General features: G+C 45.5%; 1 protein-coding gene across 1 annotated transcript in view; it reads right to left on the bottom strand.

Annotated features, from left to right (window-relative positions):
* Positions 1–1075: 1075 nt before the first annotated feature.
* LOC130293115 (paternally-expressed gene 3 protein-like) overlaps positions 1076–27888 on the bottom strand; it is a 67596-nt gene continuing 40783 nt past the window's right edge. Inside the window, exons 7-9 of the mRNA XM_056541620.1 lie at positions 16626–16688; positions 6060–7047; positions 1076–4459 (exon numbers count right to left, since the gene is read on the bottom strand). Coding sequence (XP_056397595.1) covers positions 3147–4459; positions 6060–7047; positions 16626–16688 — 2364 coding nt within the window. The 3' untranslated portion in view covers positions 1076–3146. The remainder of the gene's footprint in view (positions 4460–6059; positions 7048–16625; positions 16689–27888) is intronic.

Raw genomic sequence — 27888 nt, 5'->3', positions numbered from 1 at the left:
GGAGAAATTTGCCCCATATTTTATCACACTGTTCATCCCGGGTTGGCCAGTCCCCCCCCCCCACTTAGGCCATATTTGGTTACCTGGTGGAAACCAGAAGGAGAGGAGCCCCCTTTGGCTTTCAGGAAATCATGATATGAATTATAGACCCCACCCCATGTCTGAAAAGGATCGGAGGTGGCAGAACCGTACCGTACCGCACCCTCACAAGTGACCCCATGTGGACCATAAAATATGTATTACTGGAGCAGGGACCGCTCTGACCAGTCCTTGGTCGGCTAGATGTGACACTCAGATGTCTGTGACAGTTACAGTTCCTGATGGATATATCCGTCATGTTGTGGTAATAAGCGCCGCTCGTGGCAAATATATCCATCATTAGGCATAAAAAACGGATTTGTTTATTTTGGGGGGATGGAGGTGATAGTCGCCATTTCTGCAGTATATTAGAGGTGTCTGTTGGCGTCATGTCAATGAGATGCCAATGTATACTGTAGCGGTCTCTTTCATTTTGGTGGCCCATCGACTAGTGACTCTATTAGGGCCGCTAGTATATGTTGAATTGGCAGGACATAATAGCACAGCAGACTAGACTATTGTGTATGTACCATTAAATTAGCGTTAAGCGGCCCTGATGGAGCCACTAGGTGACTTTGTGCAGGCGACAGAAATGAATGAGGCCAGCATCACTTTTTTGGCGGATACTTATAACATACTGGAGAAACGCACGGATGGCACCCGCAGAGTGTTTCACTCTGCCGCTGCACCGCCGGCAGTCACAAGAGTGAGCTCTCTGCTGCGGCTGGGTAGCTCAGTGTGTCTGCTTCTGACTGCCGGTGGTGCAGAGGTCGGCAGCCTAAAAATATGGTGCGGATGTGTTCCGTGTTACCTTTTGTGTATTTTTATTATTTTTATTTATTTAAAAAAAGATTTTTTATTCTATATTTATGAGAAAAAAAATTATATATATATATATATATATATATATATATATATATATTTTTTTTTTTAATAATTAAGCAGGCGGAGCCAACAGGTGGATATGGAGGAGACTGGGGAACTTTGCTCCCTGCCTCCAATGCGCAATTGAGCACATTAGGAATAAAGGTATTTACCAAGATAACTCTGCACCTCCTGAACAGATTTAAGTGAGTGACCCATCATTATAAAGCGGTTCACCCGCACTATTACCCAGTATACCGGGCTTAGTGCGGGTGAACTGTCAGTTTCTCTTTAAAGATATAATTTATTGTTTATTACAGACATTTATTAATTATCATGTAGTGCTCTATGTTGCTTTCTCTTTCTCTTGTAAAATACAAGACTTGTACCAGTTGTATATTTCTTTCTTGTACAAAAGTTGGTCTTTGAACAAAAAGTAATGTTGGTCTTTGAACAAAAAGAAATATGTGATGTCTTCCTAAAACATTTCGTACATTCTAACAGGAAAATGCCTTCTCCCCGTGTGAATTTTTTGATGTTTTAGAAGACCTGCTTTCTGAGTAAAACATTTTCCACATTCTGAACATGCAAATGGTTTCTACCCTGATGGCACTAAAGACTTGATTTTACATTGTAACATTTGCCACATTCTGAACATGAGAATGGTTTAGGCCCCTTCCACACTATAAAGTTGCTCCGTTAAAGGACCCGTTATAAACTTCCGTAAGAAAAGCCTTAAAAACGGATGTTAAACGGCCGTTACAAAATCCCATTAAAGTCTATGGGATTTTTTGATTATCCGTTAAGATCCGTTATAGCCCGTCATGAATAACGGACGTTATTTGTGACGGAAGAAAAAATGTCACATGCATAAATTTTTTTTCCGTCAGAAGAAACGGGCAAATAAATGGATGTAATTTTTAACATTGAAGTCTAGGGCAAATGGGTCTATGGCAAATATCCGTTATTACATCTGAGCATGCTCAGAAGAGGTGACATCAGCAGACTCCTGCAGTGCTGAGGGACTACTACTACTCCCATCATGGAACAGACATGTTTCCATGATGGGAGTAGTAATTCCCCGACGGAGATGAGCAGTGGGGAATAGACTGACATGTCCCCGCTGTGTGCTCTGATTGCGCTTGGAGCAGGGCAGCAGCGGTGACATGGGCGGCCATGGGGAATATATGAATGAGGCAGTGCATAGGGGGTACAGGTCAGGTACCAGCGGTGGGGAATGGAGCACTATAACAGCGCACAGGGGGGACAGGTCCCAACATTCTCCGCTGCTCCTCTATCAGATGCGGAGATGAGCAGCAGGGAATGGAATGGCATGTCCCTGTTATGCGCTGTGACAGTGCTAGAAGATGAGATGATGACTGGGCAGCAGGCAGGGGGGGAATCATACATATACACATCGGGAGAATAAAATTAATATACTTAAGGGGGAATGTGATTATACAGTAAGGAACATAAGTTTAAAAACCCCGCCTGGAGCCCTGAATGGCTCATCCGTATCAGCCATTCAGGGCTCCCGGCGGGGAATTTAAAAATGAAAGAAAAATACATCGTACATCACAGGGGAGCACAGCATGCCGCCCGCTCCCCTGTTTAATAACTTCTAAGCGCATCGGTGCGATCATTCCCTCAACCCCTGTACTACAACCCCCATCATGGAACTGAGTCTGTTCCATGATCGGGGTAGTAGTACAAACACTGATGTAGCCTCCCCAGTCACCGGCAGACTCCTGCAGCCGGGGAACTACTACTCCCATCATGGAAACCAGTCTGTTATATGATGGTAGTAGTAGTAGTAGTCCCGGCTGTGGGAGTCTCTGTAGGCAGAGGTGTTAAAACGACATGACGGATCTAATAACGGGTCTTAATGGATGAATATGGCCGTTATTTTGACGGACGTTATCCAGCTGTTAGCACCCGTTATTTCATCCGTTATTATACAGAAAACGGATGTTTAATAAAGGATGAATACTCATAGTGTGAAAGTAGCCTTAGTTCCTGAGTGACCTCTCATATGGCAAATAAGACTTGTATATAAGACCTTTTTCTTGTAAGATTCAAGACTTTTACCAGTTGTATATTTCTTTCTTGTACAAAGTTGGAAAATAAATAAGGAAATGTTTACTCTCTTCTTGGTCTTTGAAATAAAAGAATATGAGATTCCTTGCTAAAACATTTCCTACATTCTAACAAGAAAATGCCTTCTCCCCTGTGTGAATTCTTTGATGTTTTACAAGATCTGCTTTCTGAGTAAAACATTTTCCACATTCTGAACATGCAAATGGATTCTCCCCTGCGTGAATTCTTTGATGTGTAAGAAAATATGATCTGCGAGAAAAAAATTTGCCACATTCTGAACAGGAATAAGGTTTCTTTCCTGAGTGAGTTTCTTGATGTCTAGTGAGATGTGATTTACAGGTAAAACATTTTCCACATTCTGGGCATAAAAATGGCTTCAACCCTGTGTGACATGTGAGATGTTTAATGAGATTTGATTTCTGAGTAAAACATTTGTCACATTCTGAACATGAAAAAGGTTTCTTTCCTGAGTGGATTATTTGATGTCTAACAAGCACTTCTTTTTTAGAAAAACATTTTCCACATTCAGAACATGCGAATGGCTTCTCCCCTGTGTGAGTTATTTGATGTCTAGTAAGACCTAATTGATGAGTAAAGCCTTTGCCACACTCCAAACATGCGAATGGTTTCTCCCCTGTGTGAGTTATTTGATGTCTAGTAAGAGCTAATTTATAAGTAAAGCATTTGCCACACTCCAAACATGCAAATGGTTTCTCCCCTGTGTGAGTTCTTTGATGGTCAACAAGATATGATTTGTTAGCATAGCATTTGCCACATTCTGAACATGGAAATGGTTTCTCCCCTGTATGAGTTAGTTGATGTTTTACAAGATCTCCTCGCCGAACAAAACCTTTATCACATTCAGAACATGCAAATGGTTTCTCTCCTGTGTGACTTCTTCGATGTTCAACAAGTTGTAAGTTTGTAGTAAAACTTTTCCCACATTCTGAACATGCAAATGGCTTCTCTCCTGTGTGACTTCTTTGATGTAGAACAAGATTTGATGCTTTAGTAAAGCATTTTTCACATTCTGAACATGCAAACGGCTTCTCCCCTGTGTGAATTCTTTGATGTTTAGTAAGATCTGATTTAAAGGTAAAGCATTTGCCACACTCCGAACATGGAAATGGCTTTTCCCCTGTGTGAGTTCTCACATGACATTTCAGTTCTGATCTTGTAGTAAAACATTTACCACATTCTGAGCATGAAAATGTCTTCTCTCGCTTCTCTCGCTTCTCTCCAGTGTGAATCCTATGATGTATTCGAAGATACGATTTTCGGGTAAAACATTTACCACATTCTGAACACGACACCGCCTTCCTCCCTGTGGGAGCCCTTTGGGGTTGAACCAGTTTTGACTTCACAGTATGATGTTTCTTATGTTCTGAATATGGGGATGGCTTCTTCCCTGTAATGGCATCTGTCAACGATAAGACATATATTACTTTTCAATAATATAACATTAAAAGTAAGACAAGTCCTTTATCCTTTTTTTTTTTCCTGTAAGACCTACTCCTGGCTTTGAAAAAAAAACATTATGCTTAAAAAAAAAACTAAATTATGATCCAAAAACTACATGTGTGAACATGGCCTTAATGGCAGCTCTGATGATGGCCCGGCCATTAGACTTTTACCAATTGCAAAAAAAAAAAGTCAGGAGTGTAAGTACATTTTTTTCGGATAGGGGACAAGTTGTCTAAAGCTGCAGAACTCCTCTAAGTACTGCTGAATAAGGGTTCTTAGAAAATAGAAGAATAGACAAAAATGAGCAAATCTCCCAAAATTTATTTTGGGTACATTCACTCAAATTAGTCATCAATCATACAAGCAAGCAGATCTCAAGGTCATAAAAAATAATAGTATTAATAATAATCATCATCATCATAATAAAATATTATAATAAAAATAAAAAAGACATTATTATTTATATTATATTATACTATTATAATATTTTATTATTATTAATACTATTATTTTTATTACTTTGAGGTCGGCTTGTTTGTATGATTGAAGTTCCATTATTTTCTTTGGGTATTGGATTAGCTGTACCTCAGTAATAAAATAGGTGAAGTGAGCCGCACCCTAATATTAGGCTATCATATTAGCCACCAGACTGAACTTTTATTTGGCTGCACACATTGCACGGGGCCCAGTTAAAGGGGTACTCCGGTGAGAAAAAAACGTTTCATATATGACAGTACCTTAGGTAGTTACACAAGTATATAATATACTTGTTGCCGATTATGGGTGTATACAGGTTTTTCAGACTCCCTGTGGTGTGGTGATTGATCTGAATGTGCACTGCCGCGTCCTCTGACGTCACCCCATGCCAGACAGGGGAGGGAAGTTAGAACGGACTGGGGGACGATTCTTTACAGAACGGGGGAGGAAACTTTCCTCCAACATGTGGCGACGTAGAAGGACGGTAAGAAGTTCAGGGAACACCTATGAGTCCCTTCCATGTTGCACAACTATTTCTTGTTCTCCCCATGTTATGGGAGCAGGACCACAGCTGGGCTGTTTGCTAGCAGTACACACACAGGAATTTATTTCCCTTACATCTCTGGCCAATCACAGGACACCAAATGGCGGGCATTACTGGCGGCCATGGTCCGGATCTGGACCGCGGTCCACCAGTTGATTACCCCTGGCCTAGGTCTGATAATACTGCTAGGGCTTACTTTCAGTGTAGGGTTTATTTTCGGGGAAACACGGAAGCTGCTTCATCTAAAGGCTCAATTACTTCTCCCTAACAGTAGATAATGAAGGGATCGGCCTCGCTCACATAGGCATTTTCATCTCCATATTATAGCTGTACTTTTGTGTCATTATAAATGCAAACGTTTTATTGCCTTTAGTGGTCTCAAATTTTTATCCAAATTTAGTTAGTTTTTCTGCAATATATTCCCCATTAAGCCAAAATACAAACAGGACACTTAAAATATTTCACAAAAAATGATTGTAGTCGTTGACCGAGTAGAATCTGTGACTGTTCTCAGCATTTAGTGGTCACTACTCACCTGTAGGAATGTCCTCCTTATACTGCTCATCACTGCTCACATCAGTCTCTTCTTCCTCCTTTATGTCTGGAGCATTAATATAGTTCAGATCTTTCCTTGCAGGAATTTCCTCCATATACTGCTCATTACCACTCACACCTGCCTGTTCTTCTTCCTTTATGTCTGTAGCATTAATAGATTTAAGATGTTTCCATGTAGCAATGTCCTCCTTTAACTGCTCATCACCGCTCACATCTGTTTCCTCCTCTTTCTTTATGTCTGGAGCATTAATATAGTTCAGATCTTTCCCTGTAGGAATGTCTTCCTTATACTGCTCATCACTGCTCACATCTGTCTCTTCTTCTTCTTCTTCTTCCTTTATGTCTGGAGCCTTAATACAATTCAGATCTTTCCTTGTAGGAATTTCCTCCATATACTGTTCATTACCACTCACACCTGCCTGTTCTTCTTCCTTTATGTCTGTAGCATTAATAGATTTAATATGTTGCCATGTAGGAATGTCCTCCTTTAACTGCTCATCACCAATCACATCTGTCTCCTCCTCTTTCTTTATGTTTGGAGCATTAATATAGTTCAGCTTTTTCCCTGTAGGAATGTCCTCCTTATACTGCTCATCACCGATCACATAGGTCTCTACTTCTTCTTCCTTTATGTCTGGAGTATTAATATAGTTCAGATCTTTCCTTGCAGGAATTTCCTCCATATACTGCTCATTACTGCTCACATCTGCTTGTTCTTCTTCATTTATGTCTGTAGCATTAATAGATTTCCGATGTTTCCTTGTAGGAATATCCTCCTTTAACTGCTCATCACCGCTTACGTCCGTCTCCTCTTCTTTCTTTATGTCTGGAGCATTAATAAAGCTCAGATCTTTCTTTGTTGGCATGTCCTCCTTATACTGCTCATCACCGCTTACATCTGTCTCTTCTTCCTTTACCATTATGTCTGGAGCATTAATACAATCCCGATCTTCACTGTGATTCATAACCTGTGAAAGAAATATTATAAATGCCATCAGACAGGAGAAGTCATGTGGAATGTTATAAACTAGAAAATAAATCATTAATTATATAGATGGCCAAAAATCACAGGAGTAGATGGATCTTTTATACGCTGGACATAGATATTAGATGATGGATCAATAACCTCATGACCCTCATACACATGTATATCCCCCATGGCTAGACAGGCTTCAGGTTGTGTCAGTGGAGGAGATCAGCTCCTGCCAGACACCTCTGGGGAAAATAGAATTAATTCTTACCAGTAATTAAAGGGGTACTCCGGTGAAAAACTTTTTTTTTTTAAATCAACTGGTGCCAGAAAGTTAAACTTAGATTTAGTTAAACTTAAAGTTGGATTTGTAGATTACTTCTATTAAAAAATCTTAATCCTTCCAGTACTTATTAGCTGCTGAATACTACAGTGGAAATTCTTTTCCATTTGAAACACAAAGCTCTCTGCTGACATCATGAGCACAGTGCTCTCTGCTGACATCTCTGTCCATTTTAGGAACTGTCCAGAGTAAAAGGAAATACCCCATAGCAAACATATGCTGTTCTGGACAGTTCCTAAAATGAATGAATGTATACTATATACTGACCCCCCTACATATGAATGTATACTATATACTGACCCCCCTACATATGAATGTATACTATATACTGACCCCCCTACATATGAATGTATACTATATACTGACCCCCCTACATATGAATGCATACTATATACTGACCCCTACATATGAATGTATACTATATACTGACCCCCTACATATGAATGTATACTATATACTGACCCCCTACATATGAATGTATACTATATACTGACCCCCTACATATGAATGTATACTATATACAGACCCCCCTACATATGAATGCATACTATATACTGACCCCCTACATATGAATGTATACTATATACAGACCCCCCTACATATGAATGCATACTATATACTGACCCCCCTACATATGAATGTATACTATATACTGACCCCCTACACATGAATGCATACTATATACTGACCCCCCTACATATGAATGTATACTATATACTGACCCCCTACATATGAATGAATACTATATACTGACCCCTACATATGAATGTATACTATATACTGACCCCTACATATGAATGTATACTATATACTGTGCAGCAGGTGTAGTCAGCAGCTCACCTCCACGTCCGGCCAATGCCAGGAAAGGTGCGGACGCACCCAGCAAACTGTAAACAAGAATTTCCAGCACGGCAGCTTCCAGCTTTATTGCAATATAAATAATCCAACACACAGGACAGGAGAATGGTGACGCGTTTTGGTCTGATCACCAGACCTTAATCATACAACAGTGGATTAAAAACCAGAACCCTATATAGGGAGAGGAGGCCGGCTTGATTCCAAACATCTGTAAAACCCGGTCAGCTTAACTCTTAATACACAGTGAGTTAAAATCATAAAAAAAGGTGTATTATAAAGATAAAGGTGTGATTTCAAAAGTCACAGGGCAATATATAAGAACACAAATGTAAATGTATAAGTGTGTAATGCCCTAGACTAGTGGTCTCCAACCTGCGGACCTCCAGATGTTGCAAAACTACAACTCCCAGCATGCCCGGACAGCCAACGTCTGTCCGGGCATTCTGGGAGTTGTCATTTTCCAACATCTGGAGGTCCACAGGTTGGAGACCACTGCCCTAGACATATAGCAGGAATATGGAGAGAGGCGCACAAATAAACCGCATCAAATCTGTATGGTGTGAATGGGTGTCAACCCAGGCCCAGCAGCACTATCAGTAAACCATATATATTGCCTGAATGACACAGCCTGGAGTTGGCTGAAGCATGAGGAGACCCCAGGGCTTCACAGTGCCCAAGAAAAAACACAAGAATTTTTGAAATTTAAAATGAAGATTTTGGATAGCTAGTGCTACCATAACAAAATTTTCAGTCCCAGACCCAGGCCCAGCAGCAATATCAGTAAACTATATATTGTCTGAATTACACAGCCTGGAGTTGGCTGAAGCATGAGGAGACCACTGAAATGTATGATTTTTTTAAATTAAATTTAAGATTTTGAAATTTAATCAATGAAATCTTAAAATTGAACTTTTAACTCCCAAGTTTTAGTGTGCAGGACCCCGGCGTGTGGGTACAAAGGGCCAAATCTAACAAGCCCCCACAGGGCTCATGTGGCCATGAGATGTAGGCGCAGCATCTCGATTGCCCTGACGGGCCATTGTTTTCAAGACTTTTCGCCAAGGCAAACCATGTGAAGAACAGCGTGACACCGCCGTGCCCTGCACACATGGTATGCTGAAGGGCCACTGAGACTTGTCCGGGCAGTGGAGGCTGAGGACACAGTGGAGGATGTGGAGGTGGAGTCGCACACTATCACAGGACCATCGGGCTGACAGAGTGGAGCAGGAAGCAGCATGAGTATACAAGTGGGGTTCACAACCCCTAAAAGTAAAAGGTGAATGTTGAAATCTCTATTGAAGATGCATGTTAGGTAGTGCCAAACATCCAAAAATGTAAGGCCCAAGCCCAGAAGCATCAGTAAGCCAAGTAGTTCCTGAAAGACACAGGAGCATTCAGGAGCAGGCATCAGCAGTACACCCAAGGGTTTCATAACCCCTTACATTGAAAGATCAATGTTGAAATTTCTATTAAGCATGTATTTAGCTCGTGCAAAACATCCAAAAATGTAAGGCCCAAGCCCAGAAGCATCAGTAAGCCGAGTAATTCCTGAAAGACACAGGAGCATTCAGGAGCATGCATCAGAAGTACACCAGAGGGTTTCATAACCCCTTACATTGAAAGATCGATCTTGAAATCTCAATTAAGCATTTATGTTAGCTAGTGCTACAAGAACATATTTGGAGTAAATATCCCAGTCCCAGTAGCATCTGAAAACAATATATTGGCTGAATTACACAGCCTGGAGGTGGGGAAAGCATAAGGAGCCCATGTAGTGTCTGAATGGTACAGCTTGAAGGTGGCTGAAGCATGAGGAGAGCATTGAAATACAAGAATTTTAAATAGAAATCTAAGATTTTGAAATTGAAATTGAGGATTTTGAAATGGAAATTTTAACTCCCAAGTTTTAGTGTCCCGGGCCCTGGCGTGTGGGTACAAAGGACCTAATCTAACAAGGAGACCCATGTCAGCACAATGACAGAGCCTGGAGGTGGCATCAGTAGGAGGAGACCATATAGTGTCTGAATTGCACAGCCTGGAGTTGGCTGAAGCATGAAGAGACCCCAGTGCTTCACAAAAATTGTCAGAATACCACCCGACATTCAAAATAACAAAATGATAGATACGTTCTTTGAAGAAAAGAATCCTTCATTAGATGACAATATCAGTATTGTGTGTTCCAGTGACATTAGCTCACCGGAGGAACAGGAAAACATGATACAACTTAATTCTGCAACTGAAGAACTACAACAAAGAATGAACGACTTAGCCTCCCTGGCAGTATGATTCTGTCTGGAAATGTGTACCAAAAGCGGTACAATTTTTTTTAACTGAATTTCACATCTCCCTCCGCCCATTTCACACCTCCCCCGTCACATTCCCCTCTCCCTTGTCACATCCCCCGTCACATTCTCCCCCCTCCTTGTCACATTCTCCCCCCTCCTTGTCACATTCTTCCCCCCTTGTCACATTCCCCCCTTGTCACATTCCCCCCTTGTCACATTCCCCCCTTGTCACATTCCCCCCCTGTCACATTCCCCCCTTGTCACATTCCCCCCTTGTCACATTCCCCCCTTGTCACATTCCCCCCTTGTCACATTCCCCCCTTTGTCACATTCTTCCTATCCCCCCCTTGTCACCTTGTTCTGCAGCAAATACACTGGGTTTGCCGGCAGATTTCAAACCTAGTGTATTTGCTGCAGAACAAGTCCTTTCCCCTTCAGCCAATCACAGGCTTTACACCACTGCGGCCTGTGATTGGCTGAAAAGTGAATGGTTCTAGAAGATGAATAGTGAAGAGAGGACACCCCGGACCGCACGGAGGGGAACGGCATCTGCAGGGACCGGGACTAGGTGAGCAAAAGGTTTTTTTATTTTACTACTTCTTCCTTTTACACTTAGCTCAGTGTTTTTCTACCAGGGGGCCTCCAGCTGTTGTGAAACTACTACTCCCAGCATGCCCGGACAGCCTTTGGCTGTTCGGGCATGCTGAGAGTTGTAGTTTTGCAACAGCTGGAGGCCCCCTGGTAGGGAAACACTGACTTTTAGTATTTTTTCTTTACCTGCTCTGGCCGGCCCCCGCAACGGGAGCCGACCAGAGCAGATAATCGCATGTTTTCCCGGGGGGCCGCATCGCTATATCGCATTGCTTTTGCGATATATCGTGCAGCCCGGCCGATAACTCTGTAATTCTACCCCGAGCGTGACTCGGGGTTACCGATCCTGGCAGGGAAAATTAACCCCGAGTCACGCTCGGGAATACCGCTCAGGAGGTTAAAGCCTACTGGAACTTAAAAATTATAAATCTACCACCTGGGATAGTCCGTCAATTCCAACAGCCGGTGGTCAGTATTCACAGTTCCCCGTTTCTGCTAGTCCTTGGCAATATTCCTTTTCCCTAGCGTCTCCATCTTCCTGTGTCTCACGCCCCTGTGCGCTGTTGGGATGCAGGAATTTAAATAACAAAAATACATGGCTCCTCCCATATAGCCCATATAATGGGCGTACTTACAGTGAAACACCAGAGTCTTTTCTTGTCCTAGCGCTTCAGGGACGCGCTGCGCGCTCTCCCCATGCGCTCGCAGTTTTCTGTATGTGTGCGGTGCACGCAGGTCAGGGCCGGAAGTGCATATGTTGTATCTTCCGGTCCTTTAATCTAAGAATGCTATTTTGTTAACAAAATATAACTGCATTCACCCTTTAAACTTCTTAGTTTCCCCCCCTTAATAAGTTAGTAGAGTTAGTGTAGTTTTTAAAACCCTACATAGGGATTTATTATTATCCCAGATCAGGTGATCTGGAGGGGGCGTGGCCTAACTTTGGCTGAGTTTTTGAACCTATTTAAACCCAGTCATTCCTTTGTTCTGCCTCTTGCTGTGCAGAGGTGCTTCTTAGAGAAGAGCCATTAGCTTGAGAATTTTTGCAGTTTATATTTGCTATCTTGCAACCTTTCTGGTTTCTATGTAGGCTTTTTTTCTTGGCTTTATACCCTTGATATTTTTATTTTTTCTCCTTGTTAATGGAATTTTTTTCTTGCCTCCTTTAGTGTTCCCTATGGAATCCGGAGGTAATGCTGGTGGTGGTAAGGCTGCCGCTAAGCGTAAACATTTTACCTGTAGGAGGTGTGATGTCCCCATTCCGGATGATTATCCGTATGCCGATTGTAACAGCTGCAGACCAAACTATGGATATGGATGAACCAACGGTCAGGGACGTCGTCAAGTTGGTACAGGACTCCTTCAAGAAGCTGGAGGATAAATTGTCCCTTCCTAGATCTAAAGCCAAGAGATCTAGGAAGGATACCTCTTCCGTGGGAGAGGAGTTTAGGGTATTAGACGAGGCTTACCCCTCGACTGATTCTGAGGAGGAAAGGTTTCCCTCTCTCACCCTTTTCCCTAATCAGCGTATACAAAAAGTCATTAAACTGGTCCAGACTGAAGGTCTATCTGAGGAAGAAGAGGGTGGGTCCACCTCTAAAGGACCCAGGGTGTTCGCATTTGATGAACCCAAAAGGTCCTTAATGAATAGGGAATTTAAAAATCCTGAGAAAGCCCCTATTCTTGCGAAGAGATTCCGCACGTTGTATCCTTTTTTCTGAAGAGGACACTTCGACCTGGATGGACCCTCCTAAGGTGGACTTCGCTGTGTCCAGATTGTCCAAAAGGACAATTTTACCTGCAGAAGATGGGTTCAACTTAAAAGATCCGATGGACAGAAGGATTGAGAATACTCTGAAACGAGCTTACTCTACCGCTGCCGGTTCCAACATGGTAGCCGCCGCTACTCATGAAGTTACCAGGACCTTAAAGAGATGGTTGTCCAAAGCACAGGACGACATGGATTCCGGTGTTAAAAGAGATGACATCCTAGATAATTTTAGGAAAGTTAACTTTGCTATAGATTTCCTGGTAGACTCAGCGCTACAGCAGGTTACTTTAGCATCCAAATCTATGGCCCTCTCCGTAGCCTTTCGTAGAGCCTTGTGCATCAGTCCTTGGGAAGCGGATAACACCTCAAAGTTCCAGCTCTGGAATTTTCTCCAGGAAGTTTATTTGGCCCTCAATTGGATGACATAATGGAGGGAGTTTCGGAATGCCAGGGCAAGTCTTTACCTCAGCCGAAGCCTGCTTGAAATGGCTACAAAGCCAGGGAATACTTCCCTCCAAGATAAAGACATGGCAGGTTTTCTTCTCGTGGCAGAGGCAGGGGTCACAAGAGAGGTCCCTGAGCATCTAGAGAGGCTTCTAAGAAACCCGATTTTTGACCGGTCGCGTCTTCCTGTAGGGGGACGTCTCCATTTTTTTCTTTCAGCTTGGGAGGAGATAATACAGGACCGGTGGGTCCTTTCTTTAATTTCTCACGGGTATCTACCGCCTCTCCATCAGTGCCCTGGAGAGTAGTAATATCTCCCCAGTTGAGTTCTCCAAAGAGAGAGATACTGGAGGAGTCTATTCTGGAACTTTTAGCCCTAAGGGCAGTAGAACCAGTATCCCCCTCCGAAGTAGGAAGGGGGGTGTATTCACCCGTTTTTCTAGTTCCCAAGCCATCAGGCAAGTTCAGGTTAATTATAGATCTCAGGTATCTAAACCAGTTCATTGCAAAGAAAAAAATTCAAAATGGAGACAATCCGTACAGTGAAGAAGATACTGCAGACGGGAGATTTTCTTGCAAACTTAGACCTAAAGGATGCATATTTTCACATCCCAATTCATCCTTCTTTCAGGAAATATCTGAGAATTGCAGTATGGGTTCAGGGAATCCTATTGCACCTTCAATTTCGAGTCCTTCCGTTCGGAATTTCTACAGCCCCCTTCGTCTTTACTAAGGCCGTTTCTGCCATAATGGCACATCTTCAGGTGAAAGAAATAAGAATAATTCCATACCTGGATGACTGGCTATTAGCAGAATCAGGAGAGTTATTGGAGAATGATGTTCAAATTACTCTCGAACTGTTAGACCGTCTAGGCTGGATAGTAAATATAGAAAAGTCTCATCTTGTTCAATCCACAAGAAGATCCTTTCTTGGTTACGAAATCGACAAAATTCAAATGACCCTACACTTGTCCCAAAAGAGGAGGGACCGTCTATTGGTGGCTGTGAAGCATATATGTCTGATTTCAGTAAGAACCATAATGAAAGTCCTCGGTCTGATGTTCTTCTCAATAGAGGCTGTTCCTTGGGCCCTCTGGCACCTGAGGCCTTTGCAGATGTAGTTCTCGATCAGTGGAACCGATCTCTTTCCAGCCTAGACACCAAGATGGCATTGCCAGCATCAGTTCGATACTCTCTAACCTGGTGGACTCACCATCAAGATGGCACGCAATTAGAGGAGCCAAATTGGATCATACTTACCACAGATGCTTCAGGCATCGGGTGGGGAGCCCACATGCTTCAACAGTCAGTTCAAGGAACTTGGAAGCAGGCAGAAAGGATGATGTCATTCAATGCCAGAGAGTTGAGGGTGATCTATCTAGCCTTATGTCACTTTGCCCCGTCTCAAGGACAAAGCAGTAAAGATCAGGACAGAAAACATAGTGTCCGTACACTACATCAACAAGCAGGGAGGTACAAGATCTCAAATTCTACTCAGGGAAGTAGAAAAGATCATATCTTGGGCAGAGAACTGGGTATCAAGGATATCAGCAGTTCACGTAAGGGGAACACACAACGTGCTAGCAGATTGTCTGTCCAGAGAAATTGTACTACCAGGAGAATGGTCCCTGGATCCATCAATTTTTCAAGAATTAACAAAGATGTGGGGTATGCCACAAGTGGACTTGATGGCAACCAGGAACAACACGAAGCTCAAAATTTTGCTCCTTGTATCCGACGGACAACCCGTTAGCAGTCGATGCCATGACCATTCCGTGGACATTCAGCCTAGCATATGTGTTCCCTCCTGTGCCCATGATTCCCAAGGTTTTGAAGAAAATCAAACAGGATCAGGCCTCAGTAATCGCAATAGTTCCATTCTGGCCCAAGAGATCCTGGTTTCCCCTGCTCATGACCATGAGTCAGGGAATATATTGGACTCTCCCTCTGGAGAGGAACTTAGTGACACAAGGAACACGGTTCTGTCACAGTCTCAGAGAAGCAGAATGAGAGAGCCTGGAGGTGGCAGCAGCAGCATGAGGGCCATGCCAACTGAGGGTTGAGCGTGAGGAACCCACCTACTGTTGACTGGGGGTGTCGAATGTCACTTGAGATGAAGTAGATGACCGAGTGAACCAATCAATCACCGCTGCTGGGTTGCTGGTTGCAACACGACTGCTAGCTGACACCGGGAGCTCAGACCTCTCGCTGCGACTCCGGCTGGCACACACCCCCTACTCTGCTGCGACTTCTATCTGCGCCTGATGAATTTAGGCCTTTGCCACTCCTCTGTGCACGTCCTGGCAATATTCATTTATATAGATACGTATATGAGGGGAGTACAATACGCTTCACTACACTTAAAACAGTATTTGTCTAGAACAGCAGCAGGTGTGTACTATTGGCTGTCCTTTCACAGTATCTAGGCCCTTGACAGATTAACAAGTACAAAATGGTACACTACTTAGATGTAGGTATGCGGTATGCACTGATGAGGGCAGAAAAATGCGAAACTATACGCATTAAAAACTCTGTATTTTTGTAAAAACACCAGCCGGTGAGTAATATTGCTTGGCCTTTCACAGTATGTAGGCCCTTGACAGATTAACAGGTACAATATGGTAGACTACTTAGATGTAGGTATGTGGTTTGCACATATGAGGGCAGACAAATGCACTACAGTCTGCTGAAAAAAGGTATTTTTGCACAGCAGCAGGACACAACAGTGCAGCACCACAAAAAAAGGGGATTAAACCCTAAATTGCACTCTGTCACAGAGTGTTAAGAATGGTGTGCACTGGTTTTTATACAGTCTACAGACTAGAATAAGTAGCAGATGATTTCTTGTGGAAAAAATCCACAGAATTGCGCTGAAAATCTTTCCTGCCTTCTGAGATAAGGTTCATGAAGTTCAGGCAGCTTCTTGATATATATGAGGCAACAAAAAGCTATCTGCCCCTCTCTGATAAAATGCTGAATGAGGTGACTGGGAGGTTAATGGCTGGCGTCAAAATCCTTCTCAGTGACAACAAGCAAAGCTCTGCACTTCTCTCTGTCCACAACGCTGATGTAACTAGCAGTTGGCAGTGAACGCTGCGGTATGATCAATTCAGCGTCTCTGTGTAACACACACCGAAACGCAGTCCGTCCTATCTCTGCAGTGTATATGGCATGAAATGAGCAGCCGCAAGATGGCCGCCCATTATATAGGGCTGTGACATCACAGGGGCCAATGAATGCTGATAGGTTGCATTATGCATATGATTCAGGGTCATCCCGCCTACCTCTCTTCCCGCCTCACATTCCCTCTTTCCAGGCATCCTCTGCCCCATGTAATGACATGTGGATCTGCCATTTTAGGTGTCCTGGAACGCTGTAAAATGGAGTTTAATGAAGCGATTTGCGCAATAGAATCGCGGCAATATTCGCATTCGTTGCAAAACAAATAAATCCTGAAATTCGTAACTAATTTGGGTTTGTCTGCTTCGGTTCGCTCATCTCTAATTGACATCACTAAAAACATTATCATCCATCGTACCCAAGAACTGATATACTATATACTGACCCCCTGGGCCGTGGTTACACCAAACTATGCAGAGACCAGGAGCTTTTAGCCTGCAAATAGCTCTATTATACACAAATATAGTATCCATGAAATAAAAAAAATAAAAAAATAAATATATATATATATATATACACATACATACATACACACACACAGTATATGTGTGTACATTTGCATGTAAACTATATTTCTGGTGTAGCAGATCTTGTCCTTGTCTGAACAGTAGTAGTGAAGTGCAGATCACCCATGTCCTAAACTGGAGCCCCCCACAGGACAAAGGGAGAATCAATTAGTTATCAGGGCAGTCAGTCCAAAGTGCAGAGAGAATATTAGAAAGGGTTAAATGTCTGAGACCCTGTAGACCCCTGTTCACACACTGAATGTTTCTCTCTCTGCTGTTTGCTGACTCCCTTATCGGCAGGCACCACCACGGGTGTCCCCATCAGCCTTCCTGGTAGATTTTTTGGCATTTTTAGACACCGCTATCAACTTTGAATAAGCTAAACCCTTTTTATATGTTGTACATCTTGGCAAAACATTAACCTTTCTGATATACTTCAATAGAAATAAAGAAAAAGATATATAAAAAATGTTTATATTGGGGGCGTGACCTGCCATGTAGAGGAAAAGATGCAGGACGACTGGGCTCCGCTTCTGAGGCTTGATAACGGGGGCACAGCGCCGCATAGATGGGCACCAGGCACTCCGGCAGGCAGAGGAAGACGAGGGGCACCTCCAAACCACCTTCTGTGCCTATCTCCAACTTTTTCCACCCTCTCCTGGGACTTACAGAAGAACCGCCACGCATGACCGGGCGACCCAGACGACAGTGCAGGCCTCCGCCCAGCCTCCTGCTCCCTCGCAGCGCCGCGACCCGGGCCAGGGGAGCGGTGCTCCAAAGAAACACTTACCGGCCTTGCTGAACCTGCCGAAGAGGGACAGGGGGCCTCCCGCGGACCCGATCCTGCCGCCGGGTCCCACCGCAGCTCCGCCGCCGGGGAGACCACGTGATGTCGGGGCAGCTCCGGCTTCCGCCCAGCTCCTGGTCGCTTCCTCACAAGCCACCCCAGCCTCTGCACCCGCATCACCTCAGCACCTGGCAGTGCCGAGACCGGCAGACTGGGCGGGGGTCCTCCAGCAGCTGCAGCTCTCCCCTCCTGCCTCCCGGGAAGACGTGATGGAGCTGGCCGCTCACAAGCTGGACTCTGCAGTTTTCCCGAAGGTTAGTGCCCTGGGGAGTCCCTCTGAGCTGTGCCCACAGAGTCTGCACCCAGGAGCAGCGCAGTCTCCTGCTCGCAACAACAGGGCCCCATCCCCGTCCCAGAGTGTCCCCTTCATCTTCAGAAGCCCTGCCAGCTCCCCTGACCTGCATCTGTCCTCCTCAGACGGGGAGCTGGCTGTGGAGGGGACAGTGGACTCTTCTGCACCTGCTACTTCCCCACTGGCCCCCAAAGTGACCCCCTAAACAAGTGCTCTTAATAAACCGTATGGTGGTCCTGCTTACCCTGGACTGTCTATCCAGCCTCCTGATGACATGGAGAGGGGATTGCCTGCTCACCCTGTATCCACCACACCATTAGTCCTCCCTTGGGGGGCTGCGGATGAGGATCCCCTGTCCTCCTCTCTTCCTCCGCCTGCACAGGCAGTGGCCCTGCTCAAAGGCCACCCTGAGCTGCAAGCCCTCCTGGCTTTGATACCTACCATGGCTGATGTATCTGCACTTGCTCAAGATCTAAAATCCACTTGGCACAGGGAGCTGCAGCCGGTTCAGCGGAAGTGACGGACCTCAGGAGTCGAGGTCCTAGAGGACTTTCGTACCACTGTAATGGACTCCATTAAAGACATGCAGGCATCCATATCTACTCATACTTTGACCCACCTGGCTCTAGCAGACCACTTGGACGACATCGAGAACAGAAGCCGGAGAAATAATGTACGCCTGCGTGGGCTCCCAGAGGCCACACATACTCCTGATCTACTCCCGACGGTCAGGGGAATCTTTAACATGTTGTTGGGCCGTCCGCCTGAAACGCACATTGAGATAGACAGGGTCCACCGGGCGTTGGGGGCCCCCAGTCAAGACCCGGCACGTCCCAGGGACATTATCTGCCGCATACATCGGTATACTTTAAAGGAACAGATAATGCAAAAAGTGCGACAAAGAGGTGACAGACTTTGACGGAGCTACCATTCATATCTACCCGGATCTGTCGAGGCGCACCTTACGCCGATGAGCTCTGCTTAAACCCCTGCTGAGTCTGCTCCAAGACCGCCATGTTCCTTATAGGTGGGGGTTTCCTTTTGCCCTACACATTACCACGGGGAACTTCAGGGCTACGCTTAGAGCACTGGCTGACCTACCAAGATTCCTGGAGACTCTGGACTTACCTCCTCTGTCCCTTCCAGACTGGACAGCCTTTCTGCAAGACCCACTTGCTGCTCTCCCAGGAAAAGGGGCACCACCCAGAGTGGCCCCTAGGAGACCTCACCCGGACTGGCAACTACCGCAGCACCAAAGGAGGTCCAGTCGCCGATCGGACGGCCCTACCTCTGAGCATTGATGAGGACTTATGCCTTAGACCACGCTACAATTTGAGACCGATTTACCCCCCGCCTTAGCTATCGTATTTCCACCTTAGTTTATCTGCCCGTATTGTTTACTAGTAGTGACTGCTTACTACCATCCCCTGTAACACAGCTATTCTTGATTACCCATAAGCCATGAACGGTTGCCCATCGTTCAACTCTGACCTTATCCACTTCACCCGTACCTTCCTTAGCCTTCCCCCTTTGTCTTTCTGTCTACATCCACCCCCGATAGGGAGGGTGTGCTTGCGACACACCCGTTTTGCGTCCAGTGTACCCTTGCGAGTTCCCCTTACTTGCTTTTTTTTTTTTTTTTTTTTTTTTGGTTGTTGCTAATTGACTGTTTCCCCCCCCCCCCCTTTCCTCCTACCTCTTCTCCTACTATCCCCACTCTGTGCTAACCTTTATCTTTTTTCTTAGCCCTTCACGGACCTGCGTCTCCTCCCCTGCTCTACTCACCACCTCCTCGACTGACCTTCGTTGCCTCCCTCCTCGGTGACCGGTGAGTATGGCGGACACACGTTTAACCTCTCTAAATGTCCAGGGGTTTAATGTTCCTGAAAAACGAGCCAAGAGTGGGTATCCTATGCCTCCAAGAGACCCATTTTAAGGTTGGCCATATCCCTGACCACCTTAGCCGATACTACACTAAATGGCACCATAGTACCAACCCAGAGGCCCGTACGAAGGGCGTCTCGGTTGGCTTCCACCGCTCACTCCCTTTCACTGTGCTAGACACCCTCACTGATCCTGAGGCCAGGTACTTGTTCATTCGTGGCAAGATTTTAGTACCAGGCGGTGACGGTGGCGATACGCACCCAATTCAGCTCAAATCACGTTTCTCATTAAAACTTTGGAGGTGTTGGCTTCCTTTACACAGGGCATGTTGTTACTGAGCGGGGACTTCAATGTCCCACTGTAGCCACTGCTGGATACGTCCACACATCGCTCCACGATCTCATACAGCCGGCTTGGAAAGCTTAGGCGACTCCTTCACTCTCTGCAACTATGCGATGTGTGGCGCCTCCAGCATCCTGTAGATCGGGACTACACCTACTTTTCCAGAACACATAGGTCATACAGTAGACTGGATTATATATTTCTTCCTCACTTCTATCTCCCACGTCTCTCCTCCACACAGATTGGGAACATACACCTCTATGACCATGCCCCGGTATACTGTTCCTTCTCTGTCCCCTCTTTGAGTCGGCCTCAGTTTCAGTGGCACCTAAATGAAACATTGCTCTTGGACGCCTTGTGCATGGCCGACCTCAAATCCACTATTAACCAGTTCCAACCGAATCACGCCTTAGATACCACCCCCCCTTGCCACGCAGTGGGAAGCCCTCAACTGCGTTATGAGGGGAGCGTTGATTCAACATGGCTCTCGCCTAAAAAAGGAGAAGGCGGCTAAATTGAGTCGCCTTTTTGTAACGTTGACGGAACTGGAGGTGCTGCACAAACAGTCCCTCCAGGAGACCACATTTCGTGATCTATTGAAAGTCCGCCATGAGATCAACACCCACTTAAATGACGCTCATAAACGTTTCAAGCAGAGTTGCTCCCGTTCTTTCTATGAATGGGGCAACAAACCAGGGAAGCTCCTGGCTAGGGCACTCAGGGAGAAGAGGGCTACTTTGTATGTTCCCTCAATCAACACACAGGGTGGCGGGAGGTCCTATCTTACGAGAGACATTCTACAAGCTTTTGAGGGTTACTACTCTGCTTTATATAACCTCCCCCGGCCCCCCGCTGACCCCATGCCCACTGACCCAGGCCCCTCGTTGACAGACTATATTAAACACACAGCTCTTCTCAGATTGTATAGCTGGAGGGACAGTTTTCGGTGGAGGAGATAGAAGAAGTTATTGCAGACTTACCGTCGGGCAAGAGCCCGGGTCCGGATGGGTACACCGGAAAGTTTTACAAAGCTCTGAAGAGTGATCTAGTTCCCATTCTTACACGCACATTTAACAGCATAGAAACTGGCCAGGGAATCCACTCTGCCTCTCTTAACACTCACATTGTGGTTATTCCTAAGGAGGGTCGGGACCCGAATCTCTGCTCGAGCTACCGCCCGATTTCTTTGCTCAATGTGGATGTTAAGTTGTTTGCAAAGCTCATCGCCAACAGGTTATCGGCGGTCCTTGGGCCCCTGATCCACCCCGATCAATCAGGGTTTGTCCAGTCCCGTGAGGCACAAGACAACACGGTTCGAGCATTTTCTGTGATTCACCGTGCTCTGAACCAGAAACAACCGTTAATGTTATTATCGTTAGAAGCCGAAAAGGCGTTCGATCGGGTGGATTGGGGGTTCATGGAGGCGTCGCTGGCCCAGATTGGTTTGGGCCCGCTCATGTTGGGTCGTATCACAGCGCTGTATAAAGACCCCCAGGCGCGTGTGCGAGTTAACGGGTCACGCTCAGACCCTTTTCCAATCCGCAATGGCACCCGGCAGGGGTGCCCGCTCTCCCCTATCTTGTACGTGATATGTATGGAACATCTTTTGAATGCTTTGCGGAAAGAGCCGACCATTAAAGGCCTAGAGGTGGGGGAGAGCGACCACCTTTGTTCGGCATTTGCAGATGACCTTCTCCTGTTTGTCTCCTCCCCATCCACCTCCCTCCCGGCCATTATTCAAACGTTACACACCTACTCCAGGTTAAGTAATCACAAAATCAATATGTCTAAAAGTGTAGCCCTTAGTATCACCCTCCCCGATTCAGAGGTACACGTTTTGCGACAAACACACCCGTTCCGCTGGTCCCTTAGATCTATTAAATACATGGGGATACAAGTCCCGGCTGATCTACGTGATGGGTTTGCACTGAATTTCTCACCTATGCTCTCGACCTTGGAGGGTGACCTGAGGAAATGGACGAGGGGTAAATTTTCATGGTTGGGTAGGGCTAATATTCTCAAAATGAATGTTCTCCCGCACCTACTCTACCTTTTCCAGGCAATCCCCATAGCCCTTCCCCTAGCGTTTTTTTAAAAACTAGACAAGCTGATACGCTCTTTCGTTTGGGCAGGGCGGCTGTCGAGGGTCTCCAGGCAGATACTCTACAGAAGGAAGCAAGCTGGTGGTCTGGCAGTTCCAAACTGCAAACTGTACTATATGGCTGCATCCCTAACTCGCTTCCTGGACTTCTTCCACGGCCGCTCCTCGAAGCGTTGGGTGGGGATTGAACGCAGGGGGGGCGACATTTGATATTACATCCTTCCCCTGGCTACAGATGGCCTCCTTACCCCACCGTGACATTCAGACCCTGCCTTGGGTGTCCAGAGAACTGGTTTCCATGTTTAAACTGTATCTTTCTAACACACACATATTCACAGCTGATGGCCCTATGATCCCGATTCTGGGTAACCCCCGCTTCCCGCCTGGGGTCTCACGCTCCTCATTTCTAGGGATCTCAGATCCACCGACTCTGCCTTTGAGGGTATTCCTGTCTGGCACATTGCTACGCCCTTTCGCTGACATAGTTCCTATACACTTACACACGCCTTTGATGCACATGCAGTACCTCCAACTTAAGCATTTTGTTGAGGTGGAGGCATCTGAATCTGGCCAGACCACTACTCCCTTTTGAAAATCTCTGTGCTTCCGCCTAGCCAGTACCGAAAGCAGTCTCTCAAATCTATAGTCTCCTTCTGGAGGACATTTCTGAACGACCCCAAGCGTTTGTGGGGGCCTGGGAAGCGGAACTACACACAACATTTGCTGCATTGGACTGGACAGCGGCGTTTACTTTATGCCAAAAGCTCTCCATATCATGCCGAGCCCAGGAGACTAACTATAAATTAATGTCCAGATGGTATAGGGTGCCGACTGTGTTGCACAGAATGTTCCCCTCGGTATCTGACATTTGCTGGCGCTGTGGCCTAGAGAGGGGCACAATGACTCACATATGGTGGTCCTGTACTATGCTGTCGCGTTTTTGGGCTACGGTGATATCCTGGATCGATACGATCACTGGGGTTGCCTATCTTAACGACCCCAAAGTACTACTGTTCACTATACTCCCAGTGTCACGAAAATCTCCTTCCAAGGTTCTTGCTCATTTCATGCTCATGGCAGCACGTACCGTAATCCCTAGGAAATGGAAAGCGATTGATCCACCGACTATCTGACTGGTATGGAGAAATGTTATTTCTCTGTAATATGGAGGAACTTATGGCAGACTCCTAGGGACGTACTGACAGGTTTCTCTCCATCTGGAAGCCATGGTTGACCTTCCTAGAGTCACCTCTTTACAGGGAGCTTTAGCTCTTCTCTTCTGGTGTGTCGTGGGGGGTGTCTGCGGAGGGAGGCGCACGGAGGTTGGTCTAACATGCAGAGGGATCTTGAGGAGCGCAGGTGAGTCCACATCTGTAACCTACATCTTCTTTTCTCCTTTCCTTTCCTCTCCTATCCCCCTTTAGTTTCCCCCTTCCCCTCCCCCCCCTTATACCTATGTCCTTATATCCCTATAGTTTATTTTTGACCAGTCTGTTCACATGTGGCAATCCTTGCTGGGAGTGGACGACCCAGGTGTCGTCCGCGACTGTAACTAACACAGACGACGGTTATTTCTGTTCCTTGCATAATTCCATGCCTTTATCTTACTTTCCGTGTACTGTTTACTTCGTATACTTTGTTTATCATGACCTGCTACAGATTGTAACAGACTGCCGATTGTTCTAGTGCTGTTTGTTTTATTATTATGTTCAATAAACCGGTTTGAATAAAAAAAATAAAAAAAAAATGTTTATATTACTTATTAAAAAGACCACTAGGGGTCCCCATACCATCCAGAACATAATTATGTCCGGCTGCAACATCATCTTTGTCTCAGCTGAAGTACAGGCAGGGACAAAGTCCAGGTGGTGAGGGCGGGACTAACACGTCTCAGTGCTCACTCCTGTCCTATCAGACTGCAGCATGAAAACAGAGAGGAAGGGGTTACAGGGCAGCCTGCAGTGATTGGATGAAGAGACCCAGCACAGCACAACAGACTCAGGGAGGAGGAGTCATGCAAAGTGAGGACACGCCCCCTCCAGAGCATAGAATGACAACCAAGAAATACAGGTGGTATACACATAAAAATATATGTACATGATCAGAATTAGAACTGAGTAATATAGACCTTGACAAGTGCTCTAACATGTAAAAAGGACAGAAGAGGCAAGAAAATGTACAGTCTGTTACCTTTCTATGTGAAAATTAAAAAAAAAAAAAAAAAAAAACAGAACAGAACAACAGAGAAATCAGTCTATAGGACCCTGCTAGAGGTGGATCCTTACCAAAGCTTCCTCCAGGGTAAGTGGAGAGTCCAGACGTCTCTATGAGCTACGGCAGAAGAATCCGGTCCACAAAACTGTCCAAGTCTGTAAGAGAACACAAGGTATAAAATCCCATCATCATCCATAACACACTGTAACAAACCTCCTCCTCATGTAATCTCCTTACTACTGGGGTCACACACTGATAACACACTGTAACAAACCTCCTCCTCATGTAATCTCCTTACTACTGGGATCACACACTGATAACACACTGTAACAAACCTCCTCCTCATGTAATCTCCTTACTACTGGGGTCACACACTGATAACACACTGTAACAAACCTCCTCCTATGTAATCTCCTTACTACTGGGGTCACACACTGATAACACACTGTAACAAACCTCCTCCTCATGTAATCACCTTACTACTGGGGTCACACACTGATAACACACTGTAACAAACCTCCTCCTCATGTAATCTCCTTACTACTGGGATCACACACGGATCACACACTGTAACAAACCTCCTCCTCATGTAATCTCCTTACTACTGGGATCACACACTGATAACACACTGTAACAAACCTCCTCCTCATGTAATCTCCTTACTACTGGGGTCACACACTGATAACACACTGTAACAAACCTCCTCCTCATGTAATCTCCTTACTACTGGGGTCACACACTGATAACACACTGTAACAAACCTCCTCCTCATGCAATCTCCTTACTACTGGGGTCACACACTGTAACAAACCTCCTCCTCATGTAATCTCCTTACTACTGGGATCACACACTGATAACACACTGTAACAAACTTCCTCATGTAATCTCCTTACTACTGGGATCACACACTGATAACACACTGTAACAAACCTCCTCCTCATGCAATCTCCTTACTACTGGGGTCACACACTGTAACAAACCTCCTCCTCATGTAATCTCCTTACTACTGGGGTCACAAACTGATAACACACTGTAACAAACCTCCTCCTCATGTAATCTCCTTACTACTGGGGTCACACACTGATAATACACTGTAACAAACCTCCTCCTCATGTAATCTCCTTACTACTGGGGTCACAAACTGATAACACACTGTAACAAACCTCCTCCTCATGTAATCTCCTTACTACTGGGGCCACACACTGATAACACACTGTAACAAACCTCCTCCTCATGTAATCTCCTTACTACTGGGGTCACACACTGATAACACACTGTAACAAACCTCCTCCTCATGTAATCTCCTTACTACTGGGATCACACACTGATAACACACTGTAACAAACCTCCTCCTCATGTAATCTCCTTACTACTGGGGTCACACACTGATAACACACTGTAACAAACCTCCTCCTCATGTAATCTCCTTACTACTGGGATCACACACTGATAACACACTGTAACAAACCTCCTCCCCATGTAATCTCCTTACTACTGGGATCACACACTGATAACACACTGTAACAAACCTCCTCCTCATGTAATCTCCTTACTACTGGGGTCACACACTGATAACACACTGTAACAAACCTCCTCCTCATGTAATCTCCTTACTACTGGGATCACACACTGATAACACACTGTAACAAACCTCCTCCTCATGTAATCTCCTTACTACTGGGATCACACACTGATAACACACTGTAACAAACCTCCTCCTCATGTAATCTCCTTACTACTGGGGTCACAAACTGATAACACACTGTAACAAACCTCCTCCTCCTGTAATCTTATTACTACTGGGATCACGCACTGATAACACACTGTAACAAACCTCCTCCTCATGTAATCTCCTTACTACTGGGATCACACACTGATAACACACTGTAACAAACCTCCTCCCCATGTAATCTCCTTACTACTGGGATCACACACTGATAACACACTGTAACAAACCTCCTCCTCATGTAATCTCCTTACTACTGGGGTCACACACTGATAACACACTGTAACAAACCTCCTCCTCATGTAATCTCCTTACTACTGGGATCACACACTGATAACACACTGTAACAAACCTCCTCCTCATGTAATCTCCTTACTACTGGGATCACACACTGATAACACACTGTAACAAACCTCCTCCTCATGTAATCTCCTTACTACTGGGATCACACACTGATAACACACTGTAACAAACCTCCTCCTCATGTAATCTCCTTACTACTGGGGTCACACACTGATAACACACTGTAACAAACCTCCTCCTCATGTAATCTCCTTACTACTGGGATCACACACTGTAACAAACCTCCAAACAAACAGCAGTGACTGCCCGACCAGGACCTGCTCTGTACCTGTTACATCCTGGAGGTGTAGGACCTGTGATGATGTCACGATCATGTGACCAGTACATGTGGGGGCGTGGCTGAGCAGGATAGAAGAGATTGTGGAGGAAGGACCTGTGAGGATGATCATGTGACAGGAGTGGGCGGAGGGAGAAGGGTCATGTGTTACATTACAGGACAGGCATAGGCAACATTCGGCACTGCAGATGTTTTGGACTACACCTCCCATGATGCTTTGGCAGCATTTTGGCTGAAGGAGCTTCATGGGAGATGTAGTCCAAAACATTTGCAGTGCTGAAGGTTGCCTATGCTTGTTATATGAGATCTCAGCACAGATGGGTATTTCACCCCCACTAACTGGTAGAACAGATAGAATTCTTATTGAATAATAAATTGCAGGGCTGCTACAACCCATACTCCTGTAAGGGGCCCGTATCTTCAGGGGGGCCCGGCTGGTCCTGACTGCTGGGGGCCCGCCTCTGTACACTGCTCTCTGACTGATTGACTGGACTACATACAGTCAGAATGCAGCAGCGCTCCTCTGCCACGCATACCTCCGGGGCCGGCGGGAGGTCACCCCTTCCCCGCCCTATTGGACGCCCACTCGCGGGTAAAAAAAAAAAAATGAATAAAAGGGATGCAGTTCACACAGCGCTTCTTTCATCACTGCTCCTGCCCCGGTGACGCTCTGAGCTGTACGCACGTGTGTATACAGTTCAGAGCAGGCCATGGCCTCTGCCCAATGTAGGCGCCGATAACATCACTCATGGCCGCCTGCCCTGTGGAGAACATAGGACGCGACCCGGTGCATTGCCGTAGAATGAGATTTGCCA

The sequence above is a fragment of the Hyla sarda genome, chromosome 1 (genome assembly GCF_029499605.1).
Source record: "Hyla sarda isolate aHylSar1 chromosome 1, aHylSar1.hap1, whole genome shotgun sequence".
NCBI classification, from domain to species: Eukaryota; Metazoa; Chordata; class Amphibia; order Anura; family Hylidae; genus Hyla; species Hyla sarda.
This window is presented reverse-complemented; position numbering and strand designations above follow the sequence as displayed.